Here is a 13,703-nt window from a genome sequence, read left to right as displayed (position 1 = left end):
GTAACACTAGGGAAAATTCAAAATATTTTTTAAATGTTGATTTATAGAATTAAGAACTTAAAACTAGTATACCATTAAAAAGTATTAGCTAAGATTTTATGTTATACTAATTGGTATAAGATAAACAAATAGTAGTTTATTACAATTTTGAATGTAAGACACAAACTTTGTCTTGAACAGTAAATGATTCCCATTGTGATAGAGTTAATAATGTAAAAATATTTTATGAAGAGTGAGGTTAAATTATCACAAATATTAACTTTTCATGTTTTTATTTTTTTTTATAAATGATAAAAAGTACTTAATTAGTAATTTCTGGGTTAAATAAAATCACAATCTTAGATACTGGAAGCTAAAAAAGAATATTTTAATCATTCGTAAATAAAAATTACCTGGCGAAGTAAGTGGCTTAGACTCTGATTTTCTGCCTTTGCAAGTCATCCTCATTTTGTTGTGTTCCTGAAAAGGACAATTAAAATTTATATTACACTAAATAACAACTTACCATTTTCTTGTTACCTTCGTTTTTATACAACGTTAGACAACACTCAGATATAAACATTACTGTTTTACAGCTCTGCGAAAACCATACTTCAGCATACTTATGGTCTAGTTCCTCGGCAAACTTGACAAAGCAAAGCTACATTGTAAATAAACTTCTGCTACAACAACACAACAAATTATTTCAAACAAAACATTTTCAAGGTTATTAACCACTAACGTTAATTAAACTTTAAATGAAAAGTATTATTAATTATCCATATGTATTACCTTTTTGAAATGGTATTTTCTGTCATGGGAAAGCACCTTTTTTCGAGTTTGCTAAAAATGAGATTTGGAATATGAAAAGAAAATCTTACTGTGAAAGTGCCTAGCAAATGAAAACACATACTTAATAGAGAGAAACAATTTTTATTTGTATTTTTTCCTCTAAAATATTCACTTCATAACAAAATCTCCAGCATCTTTAAATTATTTAAGCACGTGTGTGTGTGTGTGTGTGTGTGTGTGTGTGTGTGTGTGTGTGTGTGTGTGTGTGTATATATATATATATATATATACAGTTTTTTCTCACATTGATCAGGTATTAATTAATATTTAACAATCAATCATAAAAATGGAGACAAGAAAAAAACATTAAAAGTAATAAGAAAAGACAGTAAATTCTCATATACTAACCATTTCTTTTAAGGTTTTTGTTTTTAAAATGAGCTCAAAAAATCATTATTATGCTTTTGATAGCTTTCACTTATGTATTAGTGAAGCAAAAGACCTTTTATAACTTGTTATATTTTTGCATAAAATATGCTTAATAAATAATATTATATATCTGGATTTAATTATGCGATATATTGTTCCAATGAAACTATCGCAGAAAATAGAAAATCTTTTCTCCAGTTTATGATAAATAATTCAGGTGAAGTTTAATGGAGGCTAGCATAAAGAACACTTCCAATGCCATCTGGTGAGCAGTGACTAATATATTACAACATGAAATAAATTTGTTTGAATAATTAAAAATATATCAAGAAGCAGTTTTGCCCAAAATAATTTGGACAATCTCTTTTAAAAACACAAAAAATTCCCAAGTTACCTCAGGCAAAGTATGGAAGGGATTAACAGTTTATAAAATATGGCTACTAACTTACTTACTATACCCTACTACTATCTCCTGGTATAACGGGATGCCTAACATGCTCTTACACACACACACACACACACACACACACACACACACACACACACACACACACACACAAAATCAAAACCTTTGTCCAACTAATGATTTCTTTAATTACATTTTTTAAATTATCTAATCACCAAAGATTTAAATGTTATGGAGAGATAAAATAATTGATATATTTTTCATCAGTGTTCCCATGTAACTCTACATACGAATTTTTTGGTAAAATTACTTTGCTAATAACTTTTGTTTTACATTACCTATAATGTAATGCCACTGTGAAAGTTAAATCTCCCCAATTTTCCTTTAAAGTTTATTTGTATGCTTTCTTTCAACTTAATTTAATTCAAATTTTATTTAAAATATCAAAAACATTTTTTTATAGCACAAAATATATTTCTGGATTTCACACAAAATTCTTCCCTAAATTTTTATTGTAAACATACTGAGCTTTTTTGTTTCCCTGCAGATATAATAATTTAAAAAGTTTCATTAAGTTATAACAATACCAGAGAATAAACTTCAAAGTTAACGACAAAGTCATCACTCAGATTCTGTATGGTGAAACAGTCTGTGAAACTGAAGGTTCCAGCTGTGATTCCATCTTCTGTAGACAGCATACGTGTAGAAATTACATCAGCATTATGGCGAACGAGACAGAGATAGTGATGTACAGCATCATCTATTAAGTGGTGAAAACAACTTGTTACAATCATGGAGTCTGATAGATACATATATATCCACACATACACTGTGCACCATGTTGTCAGAACAGCTATCTTTCGGTTGTGATTTTACATCTTTCATTATTACATAATATTTCTTGTTAATTATTGTATTACTTTCTTCCATAGTTATCCACTTCTCTAAAAATGTTTTATTTACAAATACTGATACGAAGAATACTTTACAAACACAAACATTAAGATATTGTACATTTCATGATATAACTCATTGTCTGGCAGTGTTTTAACCAAACAAGAACCAGATGAACTAGTTCAATAGGCATTGGAACAGAACAAGCTAAATAATGATGATGATTCAACTATTGCTACGTATATTGAACGTTAGTTCTCATGCACACATCTTAACCCTATCATAACATATCACACATTAAATAACATTTCGTGTTTGTTGACTTGTATTCAAAATTTTAATGAAGTGCTATTTTATGAATTTATGTCAATCATAATTGAAATCTTAAGTCTAGCATATTAGTTAATTTCTTAATTTAAGAGTAAATATTAAAAGAACACACATAAATATTGATTTTTGAGAGTCCCATAGTAAAGTGAGTGGAGAACTGTTTAAACTTAATGTCTGTGATGTCAAAATACTACGTTTGTAGTTCTGCATGAATTTTGAACTCAAATTACTAATACTGACAAGTTATAAAATAAGAACCACATATCTTCTTCATTTTACTGAGATGTGGCTAATGTACTGAATCAAAAAGTGGTCCTGTTCACCTCTTACCATTTTTTGAAAGCAGTTCCTCATGTACCATTATAACTTCAACGTGTGAATACCCAATTCACAGCTTAGAATTTCCCCTAGTATTTTTTTTAAGCCATTTTAACATGTAAGGTGCCATTTCGTTCTTTTAAACCAAGATTTCAAGAAGGTAGGTTGTGTCTTTAGACTGCTTGAAATTTCATACTTTTTAGACCTAAATGCATCTTAGTTAATAAGCTTGGTAAATCACAGTGTAAATATGCAATATCAATAGAATAATTTATGGTTTTTTGCTTGTTCAATGGTATATATATATAAAACCTAAAACAATATTTCATTTCATATTCTCCATGTGAGAAATTTTAAAAGGCTTAGCAACCTACATCAAGCTGCAACTGAGTACAAATGATGTAAATAAAGGAGATAATTGTTTGCTTTACTTCTTTATTTACTGTTCTATATCTTAAGAAAAAAATTTTAACTTATTTCTGAATACTAGTAATCTATATATATCAAATGCATTATAACTGAAATGTAACTGTATTACAAAATACTAGTCTATTCCAAGACAGGGAAGACTAAAGGTCAGTTTTATATTACTGGATAAGTGACATGAGTGCACATGCATCACATCAATGCAAATTATGTAATGTTAAGTCAGGCATGAGTGGAAGGTTGATATAATAAAGATAATAAATATATAATATTATGAGTCTTAAACAATTTATGCTAAATGTGTTTTCATGTTATAATCTTTAGACATTCTACAACAAAAAAAGCAAAATTTATATTTATTTTCTACTGTTCTCAAATTGACAAACCCCAAACTTGTTACACTGTAAAAAAAATAACAACAAACATAAAACCTTACTGAGAACAAATGTTTAAAATGTGTTTAGGAGATTTTAGAGATCACACAATATTTGAGACTTTTGGGATGAATAGTTTTTTTTTTCTAAATCACAATATAAAAATCACTTTGTACTCAAACTAGCAATAAAAAAAACTTGATTACTTTCACAAATAAATCCTTAGTAAAAAATATTTTATTAAAAAGTCTTCACTGAAAGTCTATCACATTTTGTGAAAATACATGTACTGCATCAAAAGTTATAACATAAATACTTAACATGTGCAACTGTGCATACGAGATTGTGCATATTATATGGAGCCAGTTGCAAAAGGGTTTAATAGCACATGGAAGTCTTGGAAAACCTCCTGAAACTCACATTACGTTAGTATTTCATTAAGCCTACTTATTCTTTAACAGATAAATATCACAATTAGATGAAGACAATTAAGATCTCTCCCTGAACAAAAGATATATTTTTCTATGTTAACTAATTTATAAATCTTTCACATTGCATTGCTTCTGATTTAAAAAAACAAAAAAAACAACATACACCAGGGTACTAATAACCCTGTAACTCACCCTTTTTCCCTTCTACTCGAGTAGAAACAAATTCCTGTTTTAATGGAATCCTAACATCACTAATCATTAAAGTGCCTCTCCCATATGATTTTGACCTTATACCTAGAGCTCCATCAGTCTTCAACTTCTGGATTTCATTGGCACATGCCTGTCTTTTATGAGCTATAAAATTACAAAATAACGTTTTTTGTGCTGTATTTTATTATGTTCAAACACAGCTTACACTGAATAAAACTCAAAGGTAATAAAACATAGAAAATATTTATTAATCTACTGTACTTAGAGCATTTTATAGTTCCTCCACTACAAAATAGGTAAAATATGAGTAACTTATTATAAATATTCACAAAAACAAGTACTTAAACTACATTCTACAATATATAAATAGTATAAGGATTTATATTTAATTTTAGTTCTATAATGTTTTTGCTTAACATACAATGTTAACACCTTAAACAAACATTAACGTATCTATACAATAGGTTTTAAAACTTGCCTTATAAAAATGATTATTACAAATTACCAGTCTTTTTGAAAATAGCCACATTTAATTTTATTCTCTTGAATATGCAAATAATAGATTTCAGAAAACATACATGCTATAAGTAGGAGTCGTTCTCCTTCAACTTGTTCTGTCGATCCATGAAATTCAGTGTTGCTGTGGCAAAGGTTTAGGGCTTGACTAGCCTGACTTACTATCATTTGTTGGGTGCACAGTTCTTCTTGTAAAACCTAAAATATAAACTGAAACTATTACTGTTCATTTAAACAGATGAATAGACATTATTTTACTCACATATTATTTCAAAGATGGCAACGATTATTTGTCAAAACTTGAACTTTAGGACGAAGAAAAGAACAAAAACATTGATTTAAAAATTAATTCAGCTATATTAAGCAAAAACAGAGATGCAGCATTTAAAAACTACTCACCAAAATACAAAACACACAAGAGTTGTCAGATTCTCTTTCTACTTTTCTTTTTGTTAAGGCAATTTAAGTTATAAACTTATCTTACAAACTCTAGAAACCTAATCCATTTGTAAGTGTGTTTGATGTCCAAGACCTTCTCAAGAGGTGGTACAGAGGGTGCATGATGAGGATGGAGAAATCTGCAAATTAGATACTGCCAAGGGCATTTAAGTGGGGTATAAAAACTGGAGCATGTACTACCAATGCTTAGACAGGCAAAGCCAGCATCAAGAAATAGCTGGTATGCATGTTTTGGGAACATTTTTTTCTAAATCTGAAAGGGCAAGCATATTTGGTGTGGTGGGATTTGAACTTGAGGCCCTCAGATTACAAGTCGAGTGCCTTAACCACCAGGCCATGCTAGGCCAAGTGGTAAATCAAGATTCTTTTTGTCAGACTGTTTTGAAGAAAGACTACTCGATCACAGAAGCCAATGAAATTCACAACAAAATTTATGGGCCTCATAGCAAGTTGAAATACTTGACATATCTTGTCAGTTATTATATTTTTCTAAAGTAATATAAGATATTAACTGGACATCACTAGAAAAATTTATGGCAGGATAATAATTCTTATATACCTGCAAACTAAAATTTTCGTTTAAAAATGTTTAAGCACCTTTACCTTAATTTTTTCTTGAACAATTAATGAGGTGTCAACCTTCTCTGGAGAGGGAGGACTGGATACGTGCTCTTTCTTGACCACAGTATGCATTGGAGTTGTCCACTGTTTTTGCTTTGTCTGTTTTCTGTAGAAACTAATTGTATGAAGCAAAGGAATTTCACTGCCATTATCATATACTGATTTAGGTATGGGTGCCTCAAATTTTTGTTGTGAGGTTTGCATCTTGTAAGAAGATAAATCCATCATTTGATTGTCTGACACCTAAATGACAAAACAGTAAGTTGGGTGCTTACAGTAAGAATGGTGATCAGACAATAACTATTAAAATGGTTAAAAGTCTATAAGATCACTGAGGTTTGACAACTAATTAGTTATTTTTTAAATTCACAACTACCAATTAATTTCTACCCTACATTTCAGCTGTTAATCTACTGCTGTCTACAAGGGTAAGAGCCTGTACAAATAAATTGCAAACCTGACTTTATAATAGAAAAATCAAGGTCTCTCACAATACACTATCACTCTTGCTCTCCTGTAGGTTAAAATTAATTTGATAATGAGCAACTAAAAATAACTACATACTTTATTGTACAGGTTAATCACAACGACAAGAAACTATAACTTAAAACTACAATCTGTTAATAAAACCTAAAGTTTACTAGTGATTAGTTTAGTTGCTGTTTATGGCACAATTCATTTCTCTGTTTTATCACCAATTACCATGTTTCAAGTGTGAGCAAGATTCTTTAAAACAAGTGTTTGTGGCATGCCAATAAATTGCAAAAAAAAAAAAAAACTGCACACAGTCCACCTGTTTTAAAATAATATATTAAAACAATTCAAATATGTATACAAATGTTTGTTACACTACTGATTATCACAGTTGTATCCAGAGCTTTAAATAATTGTCTACATTTTTGTAAAATTCCACATAAGCTGGTTCAGTTACTTCAGAATATAACTGACAAAAAAAATTATTTTTCACTACTCTGTTATTACAGTACATTATATGATAACTTTACTTCAAATTCTGCTGCTATATGTTCTTTATGGCTAAACTCATAATCACATAGGCTAGATTTATCTCTATATTCAACTACATTTTACAAACATTTATAGCCTAACAGCAGCCTAGAACATTCCACATACACACACACACACACACACACACACAGATATTATGATACAATAATACTCAATTAAACAACAAGAAAAACTTAGTGTTCTGGTGACATGATACAATAATGTAAAAACCACTAAATCACAGCAACTGAACTACATGCATGAGTTAAAACCAGTTATGTGAACAAACCTGTGATAAATTAACACTTCTAAAAACAATAACTAAATTTAATGCTCACGTATACTTAAACCCATTTAAACCATAATACTTGCCTTAAGTTTACGCAGTCAAATATACCTTACACTAATGAACACTTTCTTCATACTTATGTTTTTGTGGATGAAATTATTTAAGAAACAATGAAATTCATGAAGGAGTATTTTTTTTAGGCTTGAAAGACAATCCAATATACTCAAATATTTGTTCCTCTTTACCCTTAAAGTTCATGAACCTTCAAACTGGGCAACTTAAACATTAATTAATTATAATGTAAAGGTTTGGGAACACAAGCTCTTTCAGACTATGTATTTCTAAAACCTGCTGTCAAAGAGTTTTTTTAAATATCATGCAGAGAACCATCCCTACTTTTGTAGTGTAAGACTAGAGGGAAGACAGCTAGTTATTATCACCCACTGCCAACACTTGGACTACTCTTTCATCAACAAATAGTAAGATTGATTGTAACATTATATAACCCCATGGCTGGAAGGATGTGCATGTTTAGAATCAAGGGGATTTGAGCCTGCAACTCTCAGATTACTGGTCAAGCACCCTAACTCACTTGGCCATGCCAGTCCTTGTCAAAGAGACTAAAAGATTAATTATTACAAAAAAGTCTGAAACTGCAGTCATAATTTAGTAAATTGCCAAACAAATGTGAAAAATGCAAATTAAATCTTAATATTTTCAACCCATTTTTAATGAAATTCAATGTTAAGAAGGTTTTTTTAATGTGAAGTATTGACTAAAATTACTTAAATTGTTCAACATGAAAAACGTTTTTATCACTTCAGTATTCACATGCTCGCAATTTAATAATTTTGTATATAAAAATGGATATAAAGTTTTAAAAAATTTCACATATTTAGATTTGGAAATTGATGTGCTTCAAAATTATAAAAAAAGGAAGTTAGCATTTTCAATAATACTTACCTCTTATGACACCATAGCTATTCCTTGTTGTTAGCATTGACCTCACTTGCTCCACTCTTTTGTACCCCCACTTAAATGTCCTTGACAACATCTTGTTTGTAAATCTTTCCATCCACATCATTGCATCCCTCTATCCTAGCATTGTACACAAGTACCTCACTCGGATAATGTAACCACTTTTGAGACTTGCATCTCAATCACTAACACTGGCTCTTAATGAGGAGTGTCAGAAAAGGAAGTATTGTCATAAATACGTTTTCAGTTTAGAAAAATGATAACTTCCAAAAGACACTATCTGCTGACACAACAGCTAGAATCCCACATTGTGAAGGTGGAGGGGCAGGTGCAGGCATTTTCTATAAAAAAAGCATCTGCATAGAACAGTGATGTAACAAGATATGTAGTACACAAGTGGGAGAACTGCACTTCATCCAGAACAGGTATGCTCTTTACCAAGAACCTCGCTCTTATTCGAGGGTGGAATTGAACATGAGTAATCATCAACATAGGCCAGCCTCAACCAAATAGCTGAGGTTCCACAACTAGATGTTGGAATTAAGGGCAATTGGACCACACTATAATATACAGATGTATGTTTAACTGGATTCCAACCTGTAGTCATAATGTGATGCATTCCAAACACCACTGGAATCACAATGAGAAAGCAAGCAACACCAAAGTGAACACACTTTCTATTCAAACTGATGAAAGCTAAAAAGCAACACCCCAGGCTTGGAATAACAGGATTGAGTATGCCTTGCTCAACCAAAAGGAAAACCATTCAGTCTGAAATTATGACCACTGATCCTCATTCCCTGACCAACTAGGCAAGGAGTATTCCACTTGCCTCTGGAATTATAGAGAGCATGTAGAATGCTATGCTCAGCCACAGAGATAAGATGGGACCATTTCACATTTGGAATTATAAAGAGATAGTAGACTTCCTCCATGAACATTATATAAATTGACATGTACACCCCAACCACAAAGTGTACTGTCAAATCTGAACTGGTATCCCAAGTAGGCTTCCATAGACATTTGGGTAAAACATCCAGGGATCCAGATAGGAGAGCCCCCCATCCTTGCCCTCTTCTTCAAAAGTAGAGTAACACACTGACACTCTGGAGGAAAATCATCTGTCAACCACCCCAGTGACTGAAAAATGGGTGTGGTAAGGAATCTGGGGATTGTGTACATTAGGGATTCCTGAGGATCAGTGCTCTGGAAACAATGCAACAGGTGAGCCAAGTTCCCTAAATATTTTTAATGGGAAACCAACCCCAATTTATTCAACCTGATGATCAGCAGTGACAAGTAAAATCCCCTTTAGCTTTATTCACTGTAGTCCATGATAATGTGGTAATACTATCTTGTAAACACCTAGATGGTCTCACAGAATACTTCATTTTCACAGAACCTATTGCAACTAGTAGTAAAAATAGTAAAATTGATTGCTAGAGCAGAATTATATTGATAAAAGCACACCTGCCTAAGCAACACATGCCACAAACTGGGAAACAGTGTAAGCTGCAAGATATAAGGGACTCTGGAAAATAAAGAAACAAGATGGTAAAAGTACTCCTTTATAATCTAGTAGATGTTGTTAAAACAGCTATGATGGATAATGGTAAACTTCCAGAAGAAAGTCACCAGATAATGTAATGAATGTGAAATTAAAACATTGGAAGTTCAAATACCAGCCTGTCAAATATACTCCAATGGATAAATGAAATACGAAGCAAAAGACATATGTTTTGAATCTGATAAGATACAACTCAGAAGATTCTGCACTTGTAAAGACCAGAATATGCAATTTAGATATCTGCAAATCCACCTCTTAGAAACTGGTGAAAATCTTTGGAAACTGAAGGAGTCCAAAAGAGTCAAAATTATTACCATGAAAGTAGGTAAAGTGAGCCTTATAATTCAAGACCTCTTGACCTGACAGGACAAAATAAATGATCAAATTACAATTGGCTGCTGAGGTGAGAAATATATTACAAAAAGAATTATGGATAGGAAATTATCTCCCTAGTCACCAGAGAGTCAAAGAAAAGACCTATCAGGGTATAGTAGGACCCAAGGGGAGAGTTAGAGTCTTAAAGACATGCCAAAAATACCAACTAAAGACATCAGTGTACCAGCAGCAGCAAAATTACTCATTAAGGGAAAGTTGAAACATGTTACATGAGGCTAAAGGCTGGAATGATTGTCGAAACAATGCATGTAGTAGCACCTGAATATCCTGGTGACGTAACTGAAAAAGCCATTTGAGAAAAATGCTGGATAGCACTGGGGAGTCCAAAAGCTTTAGAAAGCTGAAAGTATTTAAAAAGCTTATTTAAACTAAACAACATATAAACTTAGACTCAAGTGAAAACCAGGTCAAGACAAGATATGGTGTACATGTTTGGTAGAGTGGGTATAAACTACTTATGAGGTGTCCAGGCAACCTCAGACGTTAAACACACGGTGGCGATACTAAACCAAAAACTAGATCCCTGAACTGTAGAACCTGACCTCAGTTCATGAAACTTGGCAAAAGTGAAAATGAATTAATCATGAAAATGTGGAGAAATACCTCAGAAACCTCAAACTTGGATGTCCACATACCTGGTTAATAATTCCAAAAAAGGGTAAAAAAAAGGACACCATGGGAGAATCAAAGAATGGGTTGAGATAAGAACAATAATTGTCCAATCTTCCTTTATTCCAGGCAAAAAAAAATAAATAGGAATGAAATGGATCAACTGTCACTACCCCCACCCCACTGTTCTAATGGGGGTGGAAATACCATAAATGGGAAGGATAATGGAATGAAAAGATCAACTTTGATATCAGAACTTGAAGTATGCATAGATCTGCAGTTGAAGGAACACCAACTGTCCATCATATAGTTGCAATCTCACTTATTTCAATAAATAAATTTTAATAACTTGTGATAATCAAATTTATTTCATGCCAAACAGTTCAAAATGTATTTGAGGTGCAGGCAAAGAACAGAATTTCATATACTAAAAATACCATTTTTGTGACATTATCACTATTAGTAAAATAAATATCCCAAGAGAATGTCATGTCTAAGATTTGACACATTAAAAGTATTTTAACCAAAGATACACACCACATGGACACATTCATGTGCAGCAACTCTTCAGACAAACAGAAATATTACTTTTTATTAACTTCTCATCATTAATATATTTAAGAGTTTTTGTTGTTGTTTTTTTATAAGACACTATGAAAATTAAAAGCATTAGTTTATTAAGTATAAATAGAAAAGAATTTGTTAAATCTCAACCTTAGAATGTCCTTAAGACAAAATTACATCTAAAATGCTCCCAGAAGGGCACTCAAAGTGCCTCAAATGAAAAGATATCCAAAGTTCTGTTTGTCATTTCAGACTCACAAATGTATGTTAGAAGCTGAATATAACATTATTGCTAACTGTGTAATACTTATTTATCAAAATCTGTTGAACACGTATGAATTATTATCAGAAGTCGTATCTGTCATGAACTGCTTTGTTTTTATTTGATGTTTTCATTCCCCTCTGACCCTTTTTCACTGCCAGTGCCTGAAGATTTAGAAACAACAAAAACTATAGACTCAGATTCTTGTAGTCGTTGTTAGAAGGTAGTGAATTTTGAGATGTTTACACTACAGAACACAAGGAAAACATAATAAATATCATGTACAACCAAACTGGAAATCTTGATTAATGTAGCTAGCATGCAACATTTTTCTCAGTGTCCTTGACTAACAATCCTATCTAACTAGATAACACTAAAAGTGACTGTTTTCTTCTGTAAACTAAATAGATTAAAGAAATACTAAGTTTAACTTCAAGTCTAGATTTTGTCCTTTTATTGGATACACAAGTCCCTTGAAAAATTAATTTTAAATAAAGGTAGTATAAGATTACTAATAATTCACACATAACATGGCAACCTGTCATTACTTATCAGAACATTCACAGTGCATGGATCTCACAAGAACCACGTCATAATGATTTGAATTACGTATGAAGAAAGGTTCTAAATAACAAAGCTTTCCTGAACAGAAATAGTGCATGGAATCTTACAAGAGATGCTCAGTCAAGGCCCGATTTCATAATTGTAGCAAGATTTTTAAAAATGGTGGAAAGAACTTGTTCTTTTTGAAAAATGGTTTATGTATTTTTCTAAATATTTCATATACATTTTTGTATGTGAATCAAAAAGTACAACATCAATACTTGTATTTTGAATGAAAAACTGTATCAAGGTTTTCTAATGTTCCTCAAAATGAATATAAATATGAAAATCTCAATTTCAACATCAAAAAATGTTACCATTGTACTTCAAAAGGGTTTCAGAGACATTCTTTAAAAACTCTACATTATACATTTCAGTAAAAGTAAACACTATTACTTTAAAGTTAACAATAAAACAATATTCCTTTCCAAATAATTTATCTGAATTTGTTTAATGAGCAATATCTTTCCATTTGTCTTTCTTAAAAAAAAAGTGTTAATAATGTTAGTAAGTTTATTCTGTTATAATGTGAATTTTGTTCAAATGATAATTTCTTTTGATTGAAATTTATAAAAAAAACCTTAGAAGTAAATCAGATTAGAAAAGAATTGGTGTACAATTAAACAAGATTATTGGACTTACTTCAAGAGATATGGTAGATGTACTACTTGTATCAAAAGTTCCAAATTCATTTTCTTCTTCCTCATCTTCATCCAAAACTTCATCTAACATCTCATCAATCTCAGCACACACAGCAGCAGCTTCTGTCATAAAGTTTGCTTCATCATCATCTTGATTTACCTTTCCACATACACCTTTTTCTGGTTCATCAAACCTCTTTGAGCTAAGGTCGACACCAGGATCGTTTTCAGGCTCTCTTCCTCTCTCAATGTTTTCACTGTTCTTACCCTAAAGAATGAGTTTTGTAGTTATTAGCGAGTTTCAGTACATTAACCGACATATTTAACAGTGAGAATAGTAGGGCTAGGAGACACAAGTGTAAAGTTTGGCAGAGTAGGAGTCATCTTCAGCTAAGACAGTTTTATTTTTCTAATAGGGTAGTTGGCCTTTGGAATGGGTTACTTTCAGATGTTGTAGAGGCAATAAATTTAAATAAGTTGAAGAAAAAGCTTGATAAGTATATGAATTGTAAAGTCTGACATTAAAGTGTTTTTCAATTTAACTTAATTTAGACTCAATTTCTGGATTCACATCAAGATGCTGGGTTGGTAAGTGTGACAGGTG

The 13,703-nt window shown here is 31.5% G+C and overlaps 1 protein-coding gene across 1 annotated transcript in view; it reads right to left on the bottom strand.

The window, feature by feature from the left end:
• LOC143250326 (uncharacterized) overlaps positions 1–13,703 on the bottom strand; it is a 65,767-nt gene that overhangs the window by 4,926 nt on the left and 47,138 nt on the right. Inside the window, exons 10-16 of the mRNA XM_076500778.1 lie at positions 13,101–13,367; positions 6,168–6,428; positions 5,168–5,303; positions 4,572–4,733; positions 2,194–2,366; positions 772–822; positions 393–459 (exon numbers count right to left, since the gene is read on the bottom strand). Coding sequence (XP_076356893.1) covers positions 393–459; positions 772–822; positions 2,194–2,366; positions 4,572–4,733; positions 5,168–5,303; positions 6,168–6,428; positions 13,101–13,367 — 1,117 coding nt within the window. The remainder of the gene's footprint in view (positions 1–392; positions 460–771; positions 823–2,193; positions 2,367–4,571; positions 4,734–5,167; positions 5,304–6,167; positions 6,429–13,100; positions 13,368–13,703) is intronic.

Source organism: Tachypleus tridentatus, chromosome 5 (assembly GCF_004210375.1).
Source record: "Tachypleus tridentatus isolate NWPU-2018 chromosome 5, ASM421037v1, whole genome shotgun sequence".
In the NCBI taxonomy this organism is placed as follows: domain Eukaryota; kingdom Metazoa; phylum Arthropoda; class Merostomata; order Xiphosura; family Limulidae; genus Tachypleus; species Tachypleus tridentatus.
This window is presented reverse-complemented; position numbering and strand designations above follow the sequence as displayed.